This window comes from Equus przewalskii, chromosome 4 (genome assembly GCF_037783145.1).
Source record: "Equus przewalskii isolate Varuska chromosome 4, EquPr2, whole genome shotgun sequence".
In the NCBI taxonomy this organism is placed as follows: domain Eukaryota; kingdom Metazoa; phylum Chordata; class Mammalia; order Perissodactyla; family Equidae; genus Equus; species Equus przewalskii.
This window is the reverse complement of record NC_091834.1, coordinates 40,928,943-40,954,211: the sequence shown is the minus strand read 5'-3', so window position 1 is coordinate 40,954,211 and position 25,269 is coordinate 40,928,943. Positions and strand designations below refer to the sequence as shown.

Here is a 25,269-nt window from a genome sequence, read left to right as displayed (position 1 = left end):
GGTTGTTCTCAGGTTTAAGAGATATTACATAGATTAGGATATAGCAAAGTCTGTTTGATGCTGAAAACTTTAGGGCAATAAGGAAACTTAGAACCTAGTCATCTGTCATCTTTGCTCTTGCCTGTCAGCTACTAAGTGTCCACCGCAGGCTCTGTGCCTAGGGAGTTTATATTCTTGGGCAATTTTTGAACCAGTTGGGAATGTATTATATAGGGATATCAAACCTGTATATTCTCCAAGCATTGGCTGTAGTCTGATCTTAGTATGTCTTGCACATGTAATTTTACTATTTCTCAATATTTTGGGGGGCTGATGTGGCTAATAAAATACAAATTTATTTAAGAGTGTAATGAAGTCATGATACCTTGTTCTTTTCGTTTTTGGTTTTTTACCACGGTGGTATATTTTCTCTATCAAAGGGACATAAAAGCACACTATCTTCTTGTGGGGTCAGGTCAAGAAAACCTTTTCTGAAATCCCAAAGGAATCTTTGTACTTAAAATGTTTAGGGACCACTGATCTATTTTGGCTTCCTTTATTAACTTGACTTAGATTTTATAAAGAAATTTTAGGCCTAAACATTTGTTTCTGAGGACAAGTCTTTCCCTGCACTGCATAATAAATTTGAGGGCAGTACTGGTACCAGTTCAACAGACCCTTTAAAATGGAGAGTCTCCCTTTTGAAACTCTCAATGCAGATAATAAATAGGAAAAAAAGTCTAATTTATGGGTAATGCTCCAATATAGGAATGGGGATGAAATGTGGAAAAAAAAATTTAATCCTGAATGGAAATCATTAATGTTTAGTAAAAATAAGAGAGGCCATGTCCGCCCCTTGCTCTTCTGTCAGTGTATCCAGTGCACCCCACTCTTCTTGCCATTCTGTTCCATGGGGCAGAATGTGATGAAAAGAGAATGGCCTGTGGATCCAGACAAACCTGATTTCCCATCCTGGATCTACAAGCATCAGGTGTATGAATTTGGATAATTTACTTCTAACCGGGCCTAATGTAAAAATATCCAAATTGCAAGGTTATTTTGAGTTTCAGGGAGATAGATTGATACCGTAGGGATGAAAAAATATTAACTCTCCTCCTTGGGTGCCATGGCTCTAAAGAACTCCCATCACTTTAGTACTTAGAATTTTGGGGCTGGAAGGACCCCTAGTAGTCTCTAATTTCCTTATCTTAAATATGGAAATCTAAAAAGGCTACAAGACATACCTATGGTCATATCACTAGGTAGTGGTAAAATTCAGACTGGAACTCAGTCTTTTCCTGAAAGAGAAATTTGTCGACAGCCAAATGTAATGATGAATCGAATCGAATTGAATACATGTTTGGGGATCTACCAGTAGCGTCCACTGAGCTGATCCTAGAAGTCAAAAAGCGAAGAAGTCAACACAACCAGGAAGGTAACAATCCGGTCCGAGAATACCACATCACAAGTTAGTGGCGATCCATAACAAAACACAAATATACTGAGCTGTATATCCAGAGGAAGGATAGATTTAACTCTGCCTGAGGCAGAAGAACATAAAGAAATCTACCCTGTTTTTAATAAAAAGAGGAGACCTTCCAGTTATTCGATCTGCCTATTTATTTAGCAAATATTGGTTTATCTACACCTATGTATCAGGCACCCTCTAAGTAGTAAAGAGGAACTAAAGTACTTTGTAAAGTACTTTGTCATCAAGTAAAGACTAAAGACTTCGTAATAAAGGTTACGAGGGAGATTTGCTGCAGAGAGGATGCTTTAGTAAATTTGGTAATAATTTCCCTAAGAACAAACCAAGTGCAGAAAACCCTCTGTCAGAACAGCAGGTAAGGCAACCTAGAGGTAAACGGGGCAGCTGGCCCGACCTCTGAGGCATCCTTCAGCAGGAGCATTAACACTTTAAGGAGCTGGAAACCGAACACCTCCTCCTTGCTTCCTGCTCCTCCGCCCTGCGCTCTCCAGCCCCGCCCCGCAGCAGTCTCGCACCTCGGGCACGCCCCTGCGCATGCTGGTTGGTCCTCGCGGACATGATGAAACTTCCCGCACGCATTACAGGAGCAAGACCGGTGTAAAGTGAGAGGAGGCCCTCCAAGCAGCCCGCATTCCGCAGCCCCAGCCGGCGCCTCTCCCACGCCCTCCCCGCCGGTGCGCAGGTAAGTCGGCCCCTCGGTCCGGCGCAGCGCCCTCCCCGCGTGCCGCAGGGCTGCCCCGGCATGTGGGGGAGGATGCGCTGCAGCCTGGCCCTGCAGAAGGGAGAGCGGACGCGGAGCCGGGCGCCCGCGGCTGCTGCGGCTGCTGCCGGGTAGAGGGGTGGGGCCGATTATTGCGCACCTGGGAGCCAGCAGGTGAGGACACTTCTCGTGGTCCCCGGAGCGAAGGATCGAGTGAACTGTAGCGGGGAGACCGGACCGCTCAGTAGAGAAGGCAGCGGCCTAAGTTGGTCTTTGTAAATTTTATATTTTTTACTAGATTGCGTCGAGTCCTGTGGGAATTTTCGCAATCCGGGGGCCCTGCTGCGGATGGGCTGGAGGGTGCAGGTGGCCTGGGTTGCATTCGGGGCGACGCGGTCACTTAGTTCAGGAGGGTCGGTCTCGGGGTTGTTGGTCGCGACAGGCCTCGGGGTCTGTTCTTTCCCCCTCCCCCACGGCTCCCCCTCTTCACCTAGCCTCCCCCCTCCCCCACTCTCTTTCGACTGCAAGACTCAACAAGTGGCTTGCTGAGCAAGCCCTGCCAAGAAGAGATTTGTTTAGGGCGACAGGCGGCGCCATATGGAAAAAGGCAAAAGAACTGGCATGCCTTTTCTCAATGGGTATCTTTTCCGTAGGGCTGGCTTCAGATTAATGTTACTATTTCGAACAATGGGACGCTTTTCTTCCTGGCCCGTGGGCTACGTTATTTCTTCACTGCCCATTGCCCTGGGTGCTTGACTAATAATTTAAAAGCACTGATAACTCTTTTTTCATTGATTGTAAGGTAGATTAGCATTAACTTAGGCCTTGAACCTGTCCAGGAGTTGGTTACTGAGATCTTAATATAAAAATAAGGTGATATGGTGAAGTTTAAGTAGTTGGTAAGAGGAATAGAAATTAAATGCACTGAAATGGCTCTGGCCAGTCGGTAGCCACATATGGCCACGTATGGTCACATGTGACTGACTGTCGAGAACTTGAAATGCTGGCTAGTCCGAATTGAGTTGGCTGTAAGTGTAAAGTACACTGGATCTTGACGACTTAAGGGAGGAAAGCAATGTAAAATATCTCATCAATTTTTATACTGATTACATGTTGAAATGATACTGTTTTCGGCATATTGTAAATAAAATATATTTAAAATGAATTTCATCTTTTAAAAATGTTCTTAGTGGGGCTACTAGTATATTTAAAATTGCATATGTGGCTGACATTTCTCTTGGACAGCACTGCTCTAGAAGTTTGTAAGGAAGTAAGGAAAATTACTGGGAACAGGTAACAGCAGTAGGAGAAAACATTGCAAGTAGGACCTTTGCAAGTTAGACTGATTGCAAAAATAACTAATAGTGATAGTTTTAATTTGCTTTTTCCTGCTGGAGAAATAAGTGTGCTTCACAAACTTTGTTCCCTTATTCCCCCTCCAGTTTAGTAATTAATGTCTGTTTCCTAGACCACGCTTACTAATGGGATTTACTATGTAGCATTAGGAAGACTTAGGTAAACGATTAATGACCTCACTTGATTTTCAAAGCACTTCCTAGCCAGTTTTAGTTGGTGTAGAGTCAAAGGTAGATGGCTTATCAGTAGTCATCTCACTTAAATCTCAGTGAATTTTCCCACTAAATCTCAAAGTAAATATCTCATTATAGGTTATTTGGCCAAGTGCCTGGAAGGGACTGCATAGGACATATGATACTTCATTTCCAAGTTGCTTTAATTAATACCATTTTCCATTAATTTGATCTGGTCTGGTTAAAAGGCCAAACAAAGCTTTGGTTCATTTAGATGCAAATGAAATGTCCTGGGAGGATTGCGCGAAGTGAGTGATGTAAAGTGAACATATGTTTTTTTCTTTATGGTTTTTGTCTCAAATTATCTAGACGTTTGCTGCAAATTTGCATTTAAAAAAAATACCAAAATAGTTTCCAAGTTACAGATATTTTGGTAAAGTAACTGTCTTGAATTATTTGCTTTTTGGTTCACAGGGGTGAACCTAGTTGTTGTTCAGAGATGTTGCTCTCTATGTCCCACCTACTTTGCTTTCTTATTGGCCAAGGCAGCTTTGAGACAAAGACATTTGAGAACATTTTTGTCATTTTAGGACATTTTGATGGTGAACATTTTGATCTCTGTCAACTTAAATTTTTTTTTGTTATAAAACCAGGATATCTGATATCAAATAATATTGCTTTCTTTTCTCTTTAGGATTTCTTTTATCACGTTGGAATAAATCACTTAGAGGTAAGCTAGATGTTGTGAAATGCTTATATGTGCTGTATATCTCGATTACACGTTAGCCGTGTAATCGATCTATCAGGTCTATAGATCTATAATCTATCAGATCTATCAGGTCTATAATCGATCTATAGGTGTGATCATCTATTCTACTCCCGATATATTCTGTGCGCAGTTAGTACAGGTAAAGAGCGAGCATTTAATTGTCGAGGAGACCTGTGCGGAGACTGTAGTAATCTGGAGAGTCTCTTGGATTTTTGAGGGCTTTTGAGATTCTGGGATGGAGAGAGGGGCTGGGATCTCTGGCTAGGTTGGATCTCGCCTATGTGTGTGTCTGTGTCCTGGGAGTAAACCTAGGATGCAGAACAGAATGGGGCCTGAACACCGCAGTTCTGGCTGACCAAACGTAAGGCGAGAGAGATGCAGACTTTTAACTGGGTGCTAAGCTGCTATAGCCGGCTGGCTGTAAAGGTCATCCGTCTTTTCTGAATACTTGTAAGTAAATTAAGTCGTTTAGCCTGCCAAGCTAATGGAAAACTACTGTAGATAGGATGGTTTATATTTCAGTCTTTGAAGTGGTTTATGCAAGTTTTTGGAGTCGAGATTTACTACAGACCTGGATTGCATATTGAGTATTTAATGGGGCTGCTTTTCTCTCCATAGAGAGCCCGCGGCTCCATTGCACCATGTGTGGCATCTGGGCCCTCTTTGGCAGCGATGACTGCCTTGCTGTTCAGTGTCTGAGTGCTATGAAGATTGCACACAGGGGTCCAGATGCATTTCGTTTTGAGAATGTCAATGGATACACCAACTGCTGCTTTGGATTTCACCGGTTGGCTGTGGTTGACCAGCTGTTTGGAATGCAGCCAATTCGAGTGAAGAAATATCCTTATTTGTGGCTCTGTTACAACGGTGAAATCTACAACCACGTGAAGGTAAACAAAATGAAACCAGAAGATAATCTGGATCTGATTAAACCTCAGAGCTAGTTGGTTATAATAATTTTATATATTTTGTGAAATGCTTTTTACTTTTCAAAATACTTTCCATGTTCATTATCTCATTTGCTCCAATTATATAGACAGAGGGCACTGATGCACAAAGAGATGAAATGACTTGGTCACACACACACAAAAGTATAAAATGGGGATTACAATTCAGGTTCTTTAACTCTTAGAATCTTTTTTTTCTCTGTGATGAATCTGAATATTAATTAGGGCCTGTGGTAGGCTCTGTGTCAGGTGCCAGGGATGCAGTAGTAAATAATGGAGCTTATTTTATTAGGGAGGAGACCAAAAAAAAATCTGTACATATATAGGCATTCTGAAAGCATGAAAATGGAGCTGATGGAGTTGGGAGATCCAGTTTTAGGAAGGGTGGTCAGAGAAGGCTTCTTGAAAACTTGACACTTGAACTGAGACCCACTGGATAAGGGTCAGCTAGCAAGGCTGGGAAGAGCATTTCATGAGGAGGGAATTGCATGTGAAGCCCTGGATTTTTGTAAGAGAACAAATGGCAGGTGGGCAAGGTGGGATGGGGAAGTTAGGCAGGACCAGATCAAGTACCACTTGGTAGCCATGGTAAGGAGTCAGAATATCATTCTCAGAGCAGGGAGATTTGAGGGTTTTTAAGGCAGGGGTAGAATTTAATAGTTTGGAGGTGATCATATTTAATGCTGCACTTAAGATATTTGTTGTTATTGCACACTTCACTTCATGAGAGCTAAAGGACAGAAAGGTGGCCAGATGCAGTAGAGCGTAAGAAGTAGGATTTCTAGCAGCATTAAAATTGGAACAGCTTTCTAATCTGCTAAAGCTCACTCTTAAAATGAGAGTGGGTGAGGGGATGGAAATTCTGACCCAAGGAAGCCAAGTTTGCTAAGAACCTTCCAATCTAGAATTATTTGGCTAGTGTTTCATAAGAAATTTTTTAATCCAAGATTTGCAAGTTACTTTTAATTTTGAAAATTTCAAATTTACAAAAAGGAACAAGGCAATGAGCACCTGGACTGAATAATTGTTAATATATTGCTGTATTTGCTTTATCCTTCTGTCTGTCTCTATATATATTCCCACACATACACTTTATTTTTAGGCTGAATCATTTTAGACTATTTTGCAGATATTATGACACTTCTAAATATGTAAGCATTTATCTCTTAAGAATAAGGACATTCTTCAACCTAACACCAGTACTGTTATTAAACCTAAGAATCTATAATACCATCTAATATCCAGTTTATATTAAATTTCCTTAAATATCCCAAGACTGTATTTATAGCTGTTTTTTGTTGTTGTTTTCAGCCAGATTTCATTCAGAGTTAATACGTTTGGTTGTGATGTCTCTCTGTATTTTTTTGAGCCTAACTGATATATGCCTATCATTCATGGGTAGGGTTTTATATTCTAGCCACCTTTTGGACATTTTTATCTCTGAACACTAGGTTTTGCCATTGTTTGTTGTCTGCTTATAGGAACATGTTCAATAATCGACTTCTCATTTAACAAGTTTTTCTAGTTATACAGTAAATTCCTTTCATACGTTTATTAAGGGCCTACTATACACCAGGCATCATTTTTCTAGGTGCTTGGAGATGCAATGGTGAAGAGGAAAGGTAAGAATGGAGTTTCATGCTAGTGGGAGTGGAGGCAGGGAGCAGTGAAAACTTCTTTCTTCCTAAGCTCAGTTAGGACCGTATAGGTGAGAATGTTAGGTTGCATTATGGCAATATTAGCCTGACTTTCACCTTAAATGAGATAGAAAATTCCTTGTTTTACTTGAACAGCATTGCTGCTTTTGTGTATTGTGTTAAAAAGTTAAATATTTCTATTCTAAATTAGCCAAATATGTTGTATTTTCAAAAGCAGAGAAGTCCCATTGCTTCTACCAATCATCTAAGGTACTGTGGTTGGAGCAACTAGAAATTGGTCTAAAGAGCCGAATGGACATTTTAGCTTTCTATAGAGTATTCTGGAACATAAGCTCCAAGCCCTTCTTTTGATGAAAATAAAATTTACTACCACTGCTGAAATGCAGCAGGGGTGTGTTGGGAGTGGAGGGGGGACAGTCAAGGAGAGGAGGAATCTGAGTAAAGCTGGAGCGCCAAGGAGGCCTGCTTCCTGCCGGGAGCGTCAGGGGCCTGCAGCCGAGTCCAGTGGCACTGTGCTTGCTGGATGGTGGCAAGACCTGGGGGCATTTATCTAACAGCAGCTTTTATTTATGTGTGGTTTCAGGAGAGTAAGAAGTGGTACATGGGAGTGATTAACCAATAAATTGCTTGCAAGGTTTAGGCCAGAGAGTGGCCCTGACACGGTGGGGGAGGATGAATTTGGGAAGCTGTTAACTTGCTAAAATCATTGATGCTTTAGGGTCGTTTATCCTTCAGATACTTAAGCTCAGAAGAGTCAGCAGAAGACTGTTTCCAAACCCCACCTGCTAGTGACGGATGGTCTCCGATGGTGTCTCAGAGCAGGGAGGGGTGACCAGGAGGTGGCTTTGTAGTCACCAGAGGCGGCCAAAGCCCATTTTTGGACAGTTCTGTGGGGGCTTATAGACAAACGTTCACAAATTTATAGAGTGAGCGAGATGGTGAAGCATGTGTTATAGGTCATACATATACAAACATATAGATTTATTTTTTTAAATTTAGAAACATGTTTTAACTGTTTAAATTTATCCAGGATTTCCACCTGATTTTGTTTATGTGAACCTGTTTTATTTCCATTGTCAGGCAGCAATATGAGTAAGTACAGAGAAGGAGGAACACACCAAGGACTTTTCACCTCCCCAGTTTGTTGGTGGTGGTGGTGGAGAGCCGTGGAGTTCGGGCTTACCTTAATTACGCCCTCTCACTCTGCATGTGGTGGCAGCGACGGTCTCTGCTGCTCCTTTCAGGTGTGTGGAGTAGTAAAGCTCCACTGTCATTTTGTCTGCCAGTGAGAAGTAGAAGTAGCTTCAATGCCACTGCTGTGGAGGGACTGGATGTTGTAGTCCTCCCACAGGGACCAGCAGCTTTGCTTTGGACCATGTGTCTCCATCATTGTGATGGAATCATTTATTTGTCAGGGAATAGTGCCAAATATGTTTGTCCTTTTGCTTTCTATTTTCATAGGTAGGCCTTTGAGGCTGGAATGGAAGAACCTGAGCCAGTACTGTATTCCCAGACCTAAATTTCACAGTTGTGGAGGACACACTTTTAGTGTCATGGCAACTGAGCAACCTATTTGCTTAACTTAACATATATTTGTAAATATATATGTATTATGTACACAGTATGTATATGATGTGCATTTCCCTCCCTCCACACATTACGTGTTCTAGTACATTGCCGCTACAGTTTATCAGAATGCAACTAAAATTTTCACAGGTTTAGCTTTATGTTATAAAGAACTTGTAGAATTGTGAGTTCAAACAAGCTATATTCTGATAATGCCATGGTTCTTCTAAATCATTAAAGTACATGAAATGGTTATAGAGCCCAGAAACATTGAAGCAACTTTGCAATAAAAAATTATTAGTGAATGCACAAGGATTCTAACATCTTTATTTTGCTATTGCTTCCTTAAGTTGCAACACCATTTTGAATTTGAGTACCAGACCAAAGTGGATGGTGAGATAATCCTTCATCTTTATGACAAAGGAGGAATTGAGCAAACAGTTTGTATGTTGGACGGGGTGTTTGCATTTATTTTACTGGATACCGCCAATAAGAAAGTGTTCCTGGGCAGAGATACCTATGGAGTCAGACCTTTGTTTAAAGCCATGACAGAAGATGGGTTTTTGGCAGTGTGTTCAGAAGCTAAAGGTAATGATAGAATTTTTTCTATAGGTTTTCATTATTCTCTTGATTTTGTGTTTTCTTCTAGGTCATATTTGCAAATCCCATAGGGGGCAATCCAAAATTTTACAATTGACTAAAGTAAGTCATGGACCCTCTGAGGTTTTTTTTTTTAACCAAGGAGTTGGACCCTCCTTTTCAGCACTTAAATTCTGTAATCCTTGAAGGATGAATCTATAGTAAAGTCATTTAATTTTTGTTATGCCGCTACGTTCTGCATCTAGTTTGATCCCATATGTATTGTCAAGCTTTCTTCTTTTTTTTTGGTGAGGAAGATTTGGTCTTGAGCCAATATCTATTACCAATTTCCTCTTTTTGCTTGAGGAAGATTGTCCCTGAGCTAACATCTGTACCAGTCGTCCTCTGTTTTGTACATGGGATGCCGCCACAGCATGGCTTGATGAGTGGTGTGTAAATCCACACACAAGATCCGAACCTCCAAACCCCAGGCCACTGAAGTGGAGTGTGTGAACTTAACCACTGTACCACCAGGGTGGCCCCGATTGTCAAGCTTTCTTATGTCATATTGTAAACATGGTAGGGTTGGCCCTGCAATTATTGCACTATAGTGCCATGCCATGGCTATGGCCTTAGCAAATATTTATTTAGCATTTTAAAAACAGCTTTATTGATATATAATTCCACATCCCATACAATTCACCTGTTTGAAGTGTACAATTCAGTGCTTTTTAGTATGTTGACAGATATCCACAACCAACACTCCTGTCAATTTTAGAAATTTTTTTATCACCTCAAAAAGAAACCCTGTTACCCTTTAGCTGTCACTACTCAACCCTCTATATCCGTCAACCATTAAACTTCTCTATGGATTTCTCTATTCTGGACATTTCATATGAATGGAATCATATCATATGTGATCTTTTGTGACTGGCTTCTTTCACTTGGCATAATGTTTTCAAGATTTGTGTTGTAGCACATATCAGTAGTTACTTTTCACTTACTTTTTTTTCCCTACTTACTCTTTGTGACCAAAAGATATTCCATTACGTGGATAATATCACATTCTGTTTACCCGTTTCTCAGTTGATTTGGGTTGTTTCTCCCTTTTGGCTGTTGTGAATAATGCTGCTATAAATGTTTGTGTAAAAGGTTTTGTGTAGACATATGTTTCCATTTCTCTTGGGTATATACCTGAGAGTGGAACTGCTGGGTCCTATGGTAAGTCTATGTTCAATTGTTTGAGGAAGTGCCAGACTTTTCCAAAACGGCTGCACCATTTTATATTCTCACGAGCAGTGTGTGAGAGTTTTGATTTTTCCACATCCTCACAAACATTATCTGACTTTTTGCTTCTAGCCATCCTAGCATGTGAGAAGTGGGATTTCATTGTAGTTTTGATTTGCATTTCCCTGTTGACAATGATGGCAAGCATCTTTTCTTTCTTTTTTTTAAGATTGGCCCTGAGCTAACATCTGTTGCCAATCTTTTTTTTTCTTTTTCCTTCTCCTCCCCAAATGCCCCAGTACGTAGTTGTGTATTCTAGTTGTAGGTCCTTCTGGTTGTGCTGTGTGGGACACTGCCTCAGCATGGCCTGATGAGTGGTGCCATGTCCGTGCCCAGGATCCGAACCAGTGAAACCCAGGGCCGCTGAAGCAGAGGGCGCAAACTTATTTAACCACTTGGCCATGGGGCCAGCCCCACAGCATCTTTTCTTGTGTTAATTGGCTATTTGTATGTCTTCCTTGGAGAAATATCTATTCAGTTCCTTTGCCCTTTTTGTTTTTCCCTGCTGGGATCAGTTTATGAAAAAGAACTGTTTTTTAATTAACAGACTACTTTTTAGACCAGTTTTAGGTTTCAGAATAATTGAACAGAAAGCACAGAGTTCCCATATGTTTCACCCATTATGTTCAGCAAGGTTGTAGATACAAGATCAATATGCAAAAATCAATTGTATTTGATTGATACACTTGTAATGAACACTATACACTTGTAATGAATAATCCAAAAATGAAATTAAGAGAAACAATTCCATTTACAATAGCTTCAAATACAGTAAAATACTTAGGAATAAATTTAGCAAAAGAAGTGTAAAACTTTTACTTTGAAAACTATAAAACATTGTTGAAAGAAGAAATAAATAAATGGAAACTCATCCCATGATCCTGAATTGAAGACATAACATTGTTAAGATGATAGTACTGCCCAAATTGATCTTCAGATTCAATGTGATTCCCTTCAGAATCCCAGATGACTTCTTTGTAGAAATTGACAAACTGACTTTAAAATTTGTATGGAAGTGCAGGAGACCCAGAATACCCAAAACAATCTTGAAAAAGAACAAAGTAGGAGAACTCATGCTTCCTGACTTCAAAACTTGCTACAAAACAAGGGTAAGCAGGACAGTATGGTACCGGCACGAGGATAGACGTATATACCAGTGGAATACAACTGAGAGTCCAGAAATGAACACATACATCTGTAGTCAACTGATTTTTAAGAAGGATCCAAAGACCATTCAATGGGGAAAGACTAATCTATTTGACAACTGGTACTGGGACAACTGGACATACACATGCAAAGAAATAAAGTTGGATCTTTACTTCACACCATATACAAAAATTAAAGTGGATCAAAGACCTAAATGTAAGAGCTAAAACTACAAAATTCTTAGAAGAAAACATGGAGGTAAATCTTCGTGACATTGGATTTCACAAAGATTTCTTAGATATGACACCAAAAGCACAAGCAACAAGAGAAAAATAAATTGGACATCATCAAAATTAAAAATTTTGGACTGCAAAAGACATCATCAAGAAGGTGAAAAGACAACCCACAGAATAGAAGAAAATACTTGCAAATCATGCTTAAGCCTTTTTCGACAGTAAACTTGAGGAAGACATTCGTCTTTTCTCTCTTAGCTAGACAGCAGTAACATCCTAAAATCAAATCCACCTGCCTGTCTCTTTTTGCCTCATTCCTTAAATCCTTTCTCACTTAGTTTTCAGATTTAATATTGGCTGAAGCAAGGATAATGAGATCAATAAGAGGGTCCTTTGGACACTAGTCACAGTGTGGGTACTGATACCTGAATTGGCCTTTCAGGCATTTGTAGTGTGATCAAATGGCCAAGAACGTGTATCTCTGTTATTTACCTAAAGTAGCATTGGGGAAGCCCAGCCAAGAGCACACAAGGGAAAAAAGCAGACTCCTTACTTCCGCTGTCTGTCTTTTGGGCCTGATTATAACTTGATATGGAATTGTAATGTCACATCCTCTGAAATTTCTTGACTTGATATTTTTTACATCCTTCTTAATACTGGTCTTTTCCAGACCAAATGGTCTCACCTAGAGTACTACAACAGTTTTCCTTTCTCAAGGCTTTTAGAATAATGTATCAAAAACTCATTTGATCATAGTACTCCCTGCTTAAAACCTTTTAATTACTCCTTGTTCCCTACAAGGGTTGTGTGGCTCTCTTGAGGTCTGCCAGCTAGTGATGGGGTCCCATAGGGTCTTTGAATTCAACACTACACAGTAGAATATGGGGCTAACAAACCAAATTCTAAATCATAATGAGTATTCTGTGTAGATAAGCTGTTACTATTTACAATAAGACATTGTGATCATGGTGATATCAGGTTACTCCCTGGGAGAACTTATTGAGGAAATTTAGATTATACCGTTTAACGCACACCGTGTATAATAACTAGTTAAGGGGTAGATGCCTGACTTCTTAATATCTGATTTTAAAGTATCTAACAGTGGATCATTTTGCTTGTTAAATGACTGGAAACCATGGCTATTTTCTTAAAATACCTCAGTGATGTCAAAGAAATGACTTCCAGTCATCATAAAATTAACAGTTTCAAATCCATCTCTTTGCTTAATAATGTATCTCTTCTTTTTGTATTTGCTTGCTTTGTTATAGAAAATAGATTTTCTTGATCAGAAATTCCAGCTAGGGAGAAGAAATTAAACATTGGAGATTTTCCTCTTGCTTTGAATTACCATTAACCTGTGGTTTTGCTATACCTCTCTGTACCACTATCTTTCTAGTAAGTAGATGGTAGGGCTTTGGCTGATTAAAAATTTTTTCCTGTTCTGCTTACAGAATGGACATGTATTTGTATTTAAAAAAGGGAAATAAATAGGAATTTAGAGGATATTAACTAATTGTGAAAGTTACTGTGAAGTGTGATCCTAATCTGAATAATTATCTTTTTGAATTTGTAGGTCTCGTTAACCTGAAGCACTCCATGACTCCTTTTTTAAAAGTGGAGCCTTTTCTCCCAGGACACTATGAAGTTTTGGATTTAAAGCCAAATGGCAAAGTTGCCTCAGTGGAAATGGTTAAATTTCATCACTGTAGAGATGAGCCTCTGCATGCCCTCTATGACAGTGTGGAGAAACTGTTCCCAGGTAATCAAGCAAATCCCCACCTCTGTCCCCCGAAGGAAAAAAAATATTCTCATGTCATTGGAATGATTGGAAGACCTAGTTCCTGTTTAATTTGGAGGCGACACTCAGGGATTTGGCAGAGGCCAGCATTGAGTAAATGCCATCAAGATAGATGTAGATGATTGTGTACCTCATTTCAGTAAATAATTCAGCCTAGTCTTTTCTGGAGCTCTTTCATTTACTTTATGTGTTTTTAGGTTTTGAGATAGAAACTGTGAAGAGCAACCTGCGCATCCTTTTTGACAATGCCATTAAGAAACGTTTGATGACGCACAGAAGAATTGGCTGCCTTTTATCAGGTGAAGTCAGTTAAAAAACCTAATTATATTTAGTGCATGTGTGTTTAATGTTTTGTTTAATTTGTTTAATGTTAAATGTTTTGTAGCTATTCCTGAGGTTTTGACTATAAATGTTTACTCAATGATTTAATCTTTCCTCCATTATAGGATGAAAAAGTTTTTTGTAAGCGCCATTTAATAGTCATAGTAATAGAATAAAGTTACACTATCATTATATTATTGGTGTGAATGAGTTAGTAAACATTCTTTAGAATTCTGTGCAGTGATTTTTTTTTTTTTTAAGATTTTATTTTTCCTTTTTCTCCCCAAAGCACCCTGGTACATAGTTGTATATTTTTAGCTGTGGGTCCTTCCAGCTGTGGCATGTGGGACGCCGCCTCAGCCTGGCCTGACAAGCAGTGCCATGTCCACGCCCAGGACCCGAAACGGCGAAACCCTGGGCCGCTGAAGCAAGAGCGGGTGAACTTAACCACTCGGCCACAGGGCCGGCCCTGGGCAGTGATTTTTAACCAATTCAAATACTATTCCCATTGTCACAGGTTATGTGTTAGGTTTTTCTCTCATTAAAGTTGATTTTCAGTTTATAAAACTTGGGGACTTTAAATGATAAAACCCTGATCTCAGTGCTTAACAGGAATGTCAGTCTCCTGTCCCTCCCATGCGAGGCATGTAACCAGTCCACTTGCTGTCTTGCTCATAGGGGGCTTGGACTCCAGTTTGGTTGCTGCCACTCTGTTGAAGCAGCTAAAAGCAGCCCAAGTACAGTATCCTCTGCAGACTTTTGCGATCGGCATGGAAGACAGTCCTGATTTACTAGCTGCTAGAAAGGTAAGACTCTGTCTCTGCCAGTTACGTAGTTAAGACAGACTTGCTATTAGAATGAATTCTGTCCTGCTGCTGCTATGCTGACTCAGGTAATTGTTTTAAGTTAAGTATATTCAAATGGAATGATGCTTGTTGAATATCAACTATGTAGTACACTGTATTTTGGGTACCTTTATCTGCCACAGCCTATGCAGTCCTCACAAAAACCCTCTGATAATAATTCTGCCCTATTGAAAGTATGCCATGGTGGTGAAGATGGCAGGCTTAGGAGCCTGACTGCTGGTTTCAAATCCTAGCTCTATCACGCAATTCCTACCGTACGCAATGGGAGTGATAGTATCTACTATGGGATAGTTTTGGGGTAGAAATTATATAATTCATATAAAGTGTGTAGAATAGAACCTAGCATGTAGTAAGTACTTAGTGAATGGTAGCTGTTACTGTTTTTTGTTTTTTATAAAGCACTGTCCCTGTGAGCAGAGGGGATCGTGTACATTCAGTGTGCAGGGGACCTCATTCCTACTTTGGAAGAACTTACACAGAACGGATGAGAAAGAGCTGGAGAGCAGTCCCAAAGCAAGTTGATCGATGCCAAGAGAATCCAAAATAGCCCAAGAAAATAGAATGAGGGGAGGGGCCTTTTCATTTAGGAATAACTTCCTGCATGTAAAATTCAGCATTGCAAGAGGGCCAAAAGGAGAGCAAGGTTAGATGGGAGACCGTGTGGGACTAGAGGAAGATGATGGGTTTGATAAAATAGGTGTGCATGTGGCGGGGGGTGGGGGCATGCTAATTGGAAGCCTCCTGATTGTTGGGTTATCCTGGGGTGGTAAGAGCTTCTGAGTAGTTCAGTGGAGGCAGAGGCTATGGGAGGCGAGGAAGCTGACTCGATGGGGCTTGTATGTGGTGGCCCAGAGAACATTTCCCTTATTTTGCCTTGTTTGTTTTCCACCATTGTTGCTTCATTATGTGTTGTGAACTACTGTCCTATTTCATTTTCGAGGGTAGTTCTTTTCTTTAAATAACAAGTATATGGATATTTCTTTATATAATTAGGTGGCAAATCATATTGGGAGTGAACACCATGAAGTCCTCTTTAACTCTGAGGAAGGCATTCAGGCCCTGGATGAGGTCATATTTTCTTTGGAAACTTATGATATCACTACAGTTCGTGCTTCAGTAGGTAAGATATTTACCATTATGATACTAATAAGGTTTTTTTAATATTGAAAAAGTGTCAGGTTTAAAAAACATTTCAGGCAACAGTTTAAATATTTAAGAATGAATGCAAATCAAATTCTTACCTTAGCAGTTGTTTAAGACCATTTAAGAAAATTCCCCGAATCTCTTGGAGTAAAGGGAACAATACATAGTTAAGATTCCACATTTATGGTGTTGCTGTTTATATTTTTCCAAAGAGTAGATACATATTTTCTGTGCGTCCCTCCACCCCCTCGATTTCTCTGAATAAAGTTTCTTGGGCTATAGTCTGTATAAAATAGGGAAATAGGTCTATGTTATCATTCATTTTCTATAAAGAATACTCATTTTAGATATATTTTGGTAAATATTTCATCATACAACTTATCAATGAGTAGGTATTATTGCCCAGCCAGCACTCCTAGTTTTACTCTGTGGATGCATCCTGAGATCAGAAGTATACTCCAGATCAGACTGATCCGGCATGGTCGAGACTAACGTGCTACTGGCTTACATGTGCCTCTCTTTTAAGAGACTCAGAATCCAACAGGGCTCCATTGCAGAGTTTAGAGCGTGCGTTCTCAACAGGGGTCACACTGCCCCCATGGGATGAAAAATTGGTTGTTGGAGGGCAAAAAAATCTTAGGTGTTAAAATGGTTTATAGCCCTCCAAAGGGCCCTAGTACATAAGAAGATATAGATAATAATACCATATAATACCATATCTGTGGTATTATTTTATTGTGTGTGGGGGGGACAATTAGGAAAAAAAAGTCTAAAAAGGCTTCCTAGGGAGGCAATAATGAAAAAATGGTTGAGAACAAATACTGGTTTACATGGATGTAAAGCAGGAGCCGATGGGCATGTTGTAACAACTTATATAGTATTCTTAACTATATGTGAAATTTAGTGGCTGGAGAGCATCAGAAAAAAATTAAAGCTGAACTACCAAAACCCTAACTCTTATTATTTTTGTATAGTAATACTTACATGAAAGGTATGATTTTTTTTTTTAGATATTTGAGTCATCGTTCACTTTAGCAAAATTTTAAGGTGGACAGTCTTGGTCTCAAAGCATTAAAATTTTAAAACCTGTATATAAAATTGTGGAATGGTTCTCGGCTATATCATTATAACACTGTGACTTTCGGATTTAAGGACAGTAGTCCTCCTTTATCCTCGCTTTTGCTTTCCATGATTTCAGTTACCTGCTGTCAGCCATGGTCCAAAAATATTCAATGGAAAATTCCAGAAGTAAACAATTCATAAGTTTTAAATTGCACGCCATTCTGAGTAGCATGATTAGATCTTGCACCATTCCAGTCTGTCCCTTCTGAGATGTGAATCATCCCTTTGTCCAGTGTATCCACACGGTACATGCTTCCCGCCCGTTAGTCACTCAGTAGCCATCTTGGTTATCACAGTGCTTGTATTCAAGTGACCATGGACATCAACATGGCTCCATGATCCTCCTGATGATCCTCCTTCTGACGTATCATCAGAAGGTCAGTAGGAGCCTAAGGCTGTATGACAGTGCTTATGTCATTCGCCTCCCTTCATCCCATCACATAGGCATTGTATCATCTCACATCATCACAAGAAGGGTGAGTACAGTACAATAAGATACTTTGAGAGAGACCAAATTCATATAACTTTTATTATAGTATATTGTTATAAGTTGTTCTATTTTATTGTTATTGTTGTTAATTTCTTACTGTGCCTAATTTATAAATTAAACTTCGTCATAGGTATGTATGTAAAGGAACAAACATATTATGTATAGGGTTCAGTACTATCTGTGGTTTCAGCATCCACTGGGAGTCTTGGAACATCAGATAAGGGGAGACTACTGTGCATATAAATGGCTTGTGGATATAAGGTCATTATTTTTGAAAACTTTATATTAATACAGAGTCCAATCTAATAGCAAAACCTGCAATTATTCCCAAAAGCCAACTGAAAGGCATTTTTGGTAGAGGGTTATGCTGACATTAACATAATTTCTGTCTCTTTTGTAAGGTATGTACTTAATTTCCAAGTACATTCGGAAGAACACGGATAGCGTGGTGATCTTCTCTGGAGAAGGTTCGGATGAACTTACTCAGGGTTACATATATTTTCACAAGGTAGGCATTCTGAAGCAGAAGGAGATTGGTGCTAGGATTAGAGAAGTATGAATTATTTGACCATTTTCTATCGTCGGTTTTTTTCAGTATAGCAGTAACACTTTTGACTATCTTATGAGGCATATGAAGAAAATCTTATGAGGTATATGAAGAAATCTGACAGTGTCTGCTTTGTATTTCTTTTAGGGATTACAAAGAAGTCTTAATAGTGTCAGATACTTTCCATCCTTTAACACTAGTTAAGCATGAGAATGACATTTCCAATGTTTCTTCATCGCCTGTGGAATTTTAGTTCTTGCACAGGGCGTCCATTTTATTTGTTCTAACACTAACACTTTCAGTGTGAGGGAAGGTCTGTTTTATAAAGCATTTACTCCCTTCCCTAAACTTTCCCTTTTGTCTTACCCACCTTTGGTGTTGGGATACGTATAAGTGTAGGAAATAAAAACTATGTGTGTGCCCAAAGCAAAGCTGTGGGCGTATTTGTGACTTGAGCTATTTCTTTGTAAAATAGGCTCCTTCGCCTGAGAAAGCCGAGGAGGAGAGCGAGAGGCTTCTGAAAGAACTCTATCTGTTTGACGTTCTCCGCGCGGATCGAACTACTGCTGCCCACGGGTAACTCAGTATTTGCAGAAGCAATTGTAAAAATAACCACAGCAGACAAAAAGCTCAATAGCTGATTTTTTTTCCTTTCACTTGGCTATAGTTGCAAAGTATGACTTTTAGAGAGAAAATGAAGCTTTTCTCTTAACTTGGCCGCAAAGGAATTAGGCTGAATTCAAAGTGTTACTGTGGGTAATGGTGGGGACGCCCGCAGGTTGGTTAAGGCGGAGTTCCCCACTTCAGAACATAACATTCTGCCCACATCTGAACAACCGAGAGGGCAGGTGATGCAGCTCTTTTTAAGAGAAGTAAAGATAATACACCTCCAAGTAACAAGTGTTGAGCGCCTGCCATGCCTATTTGATGCTGTGGGAACCCAGTGTGGGGATGGGACAACGAAGATGCAAGGGTCTGATTAGATTATAGAGACCAGATTTCTTTGGTATCATTTTTGTTTGGCTAAAGTTCACTTTTTAGGTGGTCATGTTGGAGAATTGAAGACTCTTATTTGTACATAATGAACAACCCACATTAAATGTTTTAGTTGCTTCTATAAAGTCGCACTTAGATTAGGAAATAATTAAATATGGGGTTGGGGAATGAACTGAATCCGTGGTTATTACCCTATCTGCTTGCCATCACCAGGATTCAGGAAACAGGTGATGTGGCCTTTGATGAAACACTGTGCAACATTGGTTTATATTTAATATTGTATGTAAATTATTAATCAGTTAGTAGTAAAAACTACTGATTTGAATCATTACAGTTGTTAATAGGATGAGAGATGGTCTCACCTAAGAGAAACTTAGAGTCAGAGGTCTAGGCAAAGTACACCCATAATGATCAGGTCACTCTGATTCCTAACTTTTTCTATTTTTTCAGATACACGTTCAGCTCTTCAAAGAAGAGAAAGTAAATTATTCTCACAGTTTGGGTCACTTGCTAGATGAGATAATACATATTATTTTGAATGAAGGTTTTTATGTTTATCACTGGTGTAGGGCAATCAGGAGGATTGCAAACATGACTTTATAATCTTAACATGACTTAGAGGCTGGTTGAATTGCTAGGACCCTCTAAATAAGAATCTAAACTGACAGGCACTAAATGTACATTTTGCTTTTGAATTTTCTTCTTTTCTCCTTTAAGGCTTGAATTGAGAGTCCCATTCCTGGATCATCGATTTTCTTCCTATTACCTGTCTCTGCCACCCGATATGAGAATTCCTAAGGTAGGTGAATCACTTCACGATAAAAGCTGTTATCGTATCTTTGATATTTGGAACTTTTACTGATGCTCCTTTTCTTTTCATGTCAGAATGGGATAGAAAAACATCTCCTGAGAGAGACGTTCGAGGACTCCGATCTGATTCCTAAAGAGATTCTCTGGCGACCTAAAGAAGCCTTCAGTGATGGGATAACCTCAGTTAAGAATTCCTGGTTTAGGATTTTACAGGAATATGTTGAACATCAGGTAGAATGTCTTTAAAAACATTTTCTGAAATAGGACAATTTGGATGCAGAGTTGTAGTAACTGTTCATTTTGTATTTAGTTTAAATGTTTTGTGTCTGTGGGAAACATTCCCTATAAACAATATTTCTTTTAAAAGAATTTTATAAGAATTAAGTAGCATGAAGGATTACAAAGTGGCATCTAGAATTGAAAGAGAGAGAGGAGAGTTACCAGTGATCACTGACCTTCATTTACCTCATTTGGGGCCCTTGCTGGATGCCAGACATTATTGGGCACAAATGAGTAAACGTGTCAGAGCCATAGTATTAGAAATCTGCATATGGGTGTTCCCTTAAAAGTCAGCACAGCTATGTCTGTGATGGATAGTTTAGCATTTTCTAAGGGGTGGGTGATTCAAAGCATCTCTTGCACAATTTACTGTCTTGCCTTTTCATATCTTTTTTTTTGGTTTTGTGAAGCCAGATTAAATACAAGTATTTCCATGCTGTTTAAAAAACCCTTTTGCTCTTATGCTCTTCTTCTTACAGGTTGATGATACGATGATGGCAGCCGCAGCCCAGAAATTTCCCTTCAACACTCCTAAGACCAAAGAAGGCTATTACTACCGTCAGATCTTTGAGCGCCACTACCCAGGCCGGGCTGACTGGCTGACCCATTACTGGATGCCCCGGTGGATCAATGCCACTGACCCTTCTGCCCGCACTCTGACCCATTACAAGTCAGCTGCCAAAGCGTAGGCATGCTCTCAGCTATAAAGTGAAAGGCAATGTTTCTTCTCATCGGGAAGGGTAGGGGACTCGGGGGCAGGAAGGGGAGCAATGAGCATCAACCACCTGGGCTTGCTTGGGTGTGAAAAAAATAAAATATCTTAAATCTGAAACGTTGCTATAGTCATTTATATTTATATAGTCTGTTCATTAGGAGTAACTAGAAACTGAGCAGCTTTTCCTCTATCACAGTAGGGCAGAAGGTGAGCTAGGAAAGGGAAACAGTCTGATGTTTGTGAAAACTCAAAGCACTCTCCTGACAGGGCTGCTCTGGAAGATGTTTGATTCTCGTGCCAACATGGCCTCCTTCCTGTCCTTGCCTATCTTAGTGTGGTCCTCTGTGACTTCCCTCTCTTAGTTCTTTCTGCATTCCTAACAGCTGGCTCTGGAGGGGTGAGTCCTTTTTTTAAAAAATAAATTTCAGTTGTACAGCTTTATAATTGACATCCGTGCGCACTACAAGGTAAACCGTCACAAGTCTAGTTAGAGAGGTGAGTCCTTTTAAGAGTTCGTGACAGTTCTGTTTTTTTTCTTCCTTCTTCTCCCCAGAGCCCCCCAGGACATAGTTGTATATTCTAGTTGTGAATGACTGTTCTGTTTTGTAAGACAGTAATAAATTGTTTCATTTTTATGTTAAGCCAACGTCTCTTCTGGAGATTATTGTCCTAGATCAGGGAGTCAACAAACTTCTTATGTAAAGGGCCAAACACTAAATATTTTAGGCTTTGTGGACCTCTGTTGGAACTGTTCGACTGCTGTTGTAGTGCAAAAGCATCCATAGAGAGTATGCGAACAAATGGGCATGGCCGTGTTCTATGAGACCTTTGTTTATAAAAACAGGCAGTGGGCTGGATTTGGACCATGGGCCACAGTTTGCCGAGCCCTGTTCTAAAGGAACAACCCAAGCAAGTATTTCTGATAAAAGGAAACAGCATTCTGAACCTAGTTGGGGAAAGAGAAAGTATAACAAGGAAACATTCCATGAACAGGTAAAAGATTTTCATTTGAATGCTCATTGGTTGTTTGGGGACAGAATTTTGAAATACATTATGAAGATGAATTGTAGCTATTAGGAACCTTTGAAGATGACAAGTAAATATAAGAATTCTTTTTTTTTTTGGAGGAAGACAGGTCCTGAGCTAACATCCGTGCCCATCTTCCTCTACTTTATATGTGGGATGCCTGCCATAGCATGGCCTGCCAAGCGGTGCGTAGGTCCACCTGCCGGCAAACCCCCGGCTGCCGAAGCAGAACATGCGAACTTAATTACTGCGCCACCAGGCTGGCCCCTAAATATAAGAATTCTTGATGGGAAGAATTGGTCTATTGGTCTTCACTTATAATTTTAAAATGTCTCCAGAAAACTGAGGAAATGTCTTTAATTCATATGGGATGACGAATAGTGATAATCTTGTATTTGTAGGTGCTTGAATTGCTTAAACATAGCATGATTTGGTTCTAGGTACAGCCTCACCCAGCCAAGCTAAGTGACACGGAGAACTTGGCTAACAGTAATTACACAGTGTATACTGCAAGATTAAGGTATGTCGTAAACCACAAACTGCCAGTTTTGGGGGATGTGAGTTTGACTCTGGATTTTTAACTGCAGTGACTACGAGATCTGGCAAGTTTGATAGCAGAGATGTTCAGTTCAGCCAGTTTCATAGGGGCAAACTCAGTCCTGCAGGTCAACCATAACTGCAGCAACTCGCTGGATTTCAAACTGCACGAGATCTACGTAAGGTTCTTGGCACGTGGTATGAAGTTAGCCTTTTCTTCTGCAGCTGAAACAGTAGAAGGTTTGAGGAAACAGTAGCCACTGGGGCATGTACACATGAGTCAACAGCCACGTACCAGCCAAGCCTGTTGTCCTGGACAGTCCTGATAGTGGTGACTCAGTGCTAAGCAGGCGTGTGCTTTCTAATCCAGACAGCGCTGCTAACCACAGACAGTCCAGTCCCTTCAGCGTAAACTAAAAGACCACGAGCTGATACCGTCCTGCCTTTTCAGCCCCATCCAAGCACCCTCGTGGATGACGTGTCTCTTAAGAGGTTTATCTCACCTTACCTTAATACGTACTCTAGAAAACATGCTTTATAGTTTTTGACAAGATGATACACTTACATTAAAAAAGTGAAAAATTAAAACCAACTAAATCCTACCACTGCTTTAAAGAGTTTTAACATTTTCCTTCAGATCTCTTGCTATAAAGGCACCATTGTACATATGCAAGTATATGATCTTGGTTAACATAAGGCCTCGAAGCTTCTTAAACCTTTTACAAGGAAAGTACGGAAAGGAACTAACCCTGAGCCTACTGTTGTCAGACCATTGCAGGAATATCTTGTTGAGGCCACAGACTCAGAGCCTGCTCAAGTCCTCCTGTCTTGGGGTTGCCTTAGTTTGGTCTGGAGTCTGAGATAACAGATCCTCGGAGTGGGTCCCCTTGGGAGGGAACAGCTGGCCACAGGGAAGCAGAGTGGAAGCTGGGTAGGGAGGTGGTTCCATATGGTTCTCAACCTGTGCAGGGGCTATCTACCAACCGTTCTGAGTGCTTCATCCTGTTAACTCTTTCAGTAAGTTAACTCGCACTTTGGGAGAAAGTGTGGCAGATTTTATTTTCTAAACATGGCCACAGCAGTATTTATGATCCCACAGATTGTTCCAGAGCCTTGCTGTCCTCTAAAGAGGCAGTCTATTTCCCCTCTCCTTGAGCCTGGGCAGGATTTTATGATTGCCTTGACTAGTAGAATCCAGTAGAAGTGACACTGTGTGACTTCTGAGGCTAGGTCACAAAAGGTGCTTTGGCCTCTTCTTTTTCTCTCTTGGATTCGTGTCGTAAGGAAGCCTGGGCCACACAGAGAGGCCATGTGTAAGAGTTCGGGCTGAGAGCCTCAGCCGAGGTCTCAGTCAACGCCAGCATCAACCACCAAGTGTGTGTGTGAGCCTCCAATGATTCCAGCTGCTAGTCTTGAGTCTTCTAGCCGAGGCTCCGGTCATGGGCAGCAGAGATAAGCCATCCCTGATGTGCTCTGTCTAAATTCTTGACTCATATTTGTGAGCGTAAAAATAGTTGATGCCATTACATTCTGGGGTGGTGTCCTCCACAGGCATAGTAACCGGAACAGGTGAGCACTGTTACCAATATTTTATACAGGTTAAGTCACTTGCTCAGAGTCATTCAGTGAATTATTAAGTGGTGGAGCCCCAACTTAGCCAGACAGATTGGCTCCCGAGCTCTGTGTTCTTTCCTGACTGTCCTCGCACTGTCAGCATGAAACAACAGCCTGGGTCTCTGCTGTGAATTAGGAGACCAAGGGAATGGGTCTCCTCTCCACTGAGTTGGGAGCAGGAACAGGGAGAGCAGGGTTACCTCCCAGGGGATCAAGTGATGCGAATCACTTTCTATAGATGGGATAGATTAGGTGATGATAAGAAAACCATCCCAAATTTTCAGTGTATTACCATAACAAAAGTTATTTCTTGCTCAAACTGGGTCTATGGGGGCCTCTGCTCATTGTTGAGGGGGTTGTAATCACTCTGGGACCCAGGCTGAAGGAAGCACAATCTTGACACATAATTTCATGATCAGCAAGGTAGGGGATGAAGAAAGTGGTGGATCATGTGCCAAAACTTAGAACTTTCACCCTGAAGTGACTCATCACTTTTTCTCACATTTTACGGGCTGAAGCAAGCCACGTGGCCACTCCTAACTTCAAGGGTGTATGTACGAGAAAGGAAAATGAAATACTTGGAGAACAGTACTAATGACTCCCAAAATCCACCCTTCAGTCACCAAATGTTCAGTTCACTCTCTTTGCTACACACAAAATTTGCTCATCCCCTTTGCGAGAGTGACAACGCAAGGATTCCGTTTTGTCATGGTCATAAGCCCAGAGTTAGGATTTCTGGGCGATGTACTGATGTGAAGTCTGTTTCAGGGCTGGAGGTGGCATCTCTTCATGAACTGAGCCAGAAAGTTAACTCCTCCCCACCTGTTCACTATATAATGGTAGGGCAGGAGTGGGATAAATGCAAGAACAACGCATACCCTCCTATTCATAAAGGATAGAATGGGAGACACACAGCAAACCCTAGCTGATAGCAATTCTGATACCTTGCTCACCAGTCATTTTGGGGCCTCTTTGCCTTGGGTCACCAACAGCCAAGACATCAATGTGTTGGCGGAAGGAGATAGGCCTGAAAGAGCTGGGGGAATCGGTGCCTGGGCATAGGTGAGCAACGGGGAACACTCTGAAAGGGGAAGGCTGACTTCTAGCAAGAAAGCTAATTTGA

At 40.6% G+C, this 25,269-nt stretch overlaps 1 protein-coding gene across 3 annotated transcripts; it reads left to right on the top strand.

Moving 5' to 3' along the window:
• The first annotated feature begins 997 nt into the window (after window positions 1–997).
• ASNS (asparagine synthetase (glutamine-hydrolyzing)) lies at window positions 998–21,610 on the top strand. Of its 3 annotated transcripts, none has more exons than XM_008526808.2 (13): window positions 998–2,150; window positions 4,392–4,427; window positions 5,085–5,356; window positions 8,988–9,225; window positions 13,456–13,641; window positions 13,878–13,979; window positions 14,680–14,807; window positions 15,861–15,987; window positions 18,024–18,130; window positions 18,645–18,745; window positions 19,883–19,964; window positions 20,051–20,206; window positions 20,734–21,610. In XM_008526808.2, exons 3-13 carry the CDS (start codon window positions 5,108–5,110, stop codon window positions 20,941–20,943), a joined length of 1,686 nt encoding a protein of 561 aa, XP_008525030.1. In that variant the 5' UTR covers window positions 998–2,150; window positions 4,392–4,427; window positions 5,085–5,107; the 3' UTR covers window positions 20,944–21,610. The 3 variants fall into 3 exon arrangements, with proteins under 3 accessions (XP_008525030.1, XP_070471789.1, XP_070471790.1); XM_070615688.1 differs by having other exon boundaries at window positions 2,040–2,342; XM_070615689.1 differs by having other exon boundaries at window positions 2,089–2,433.
• The last annotated feature ends 3,659 nt before the right edge of the window (window positions 21,611–25,269 follow it).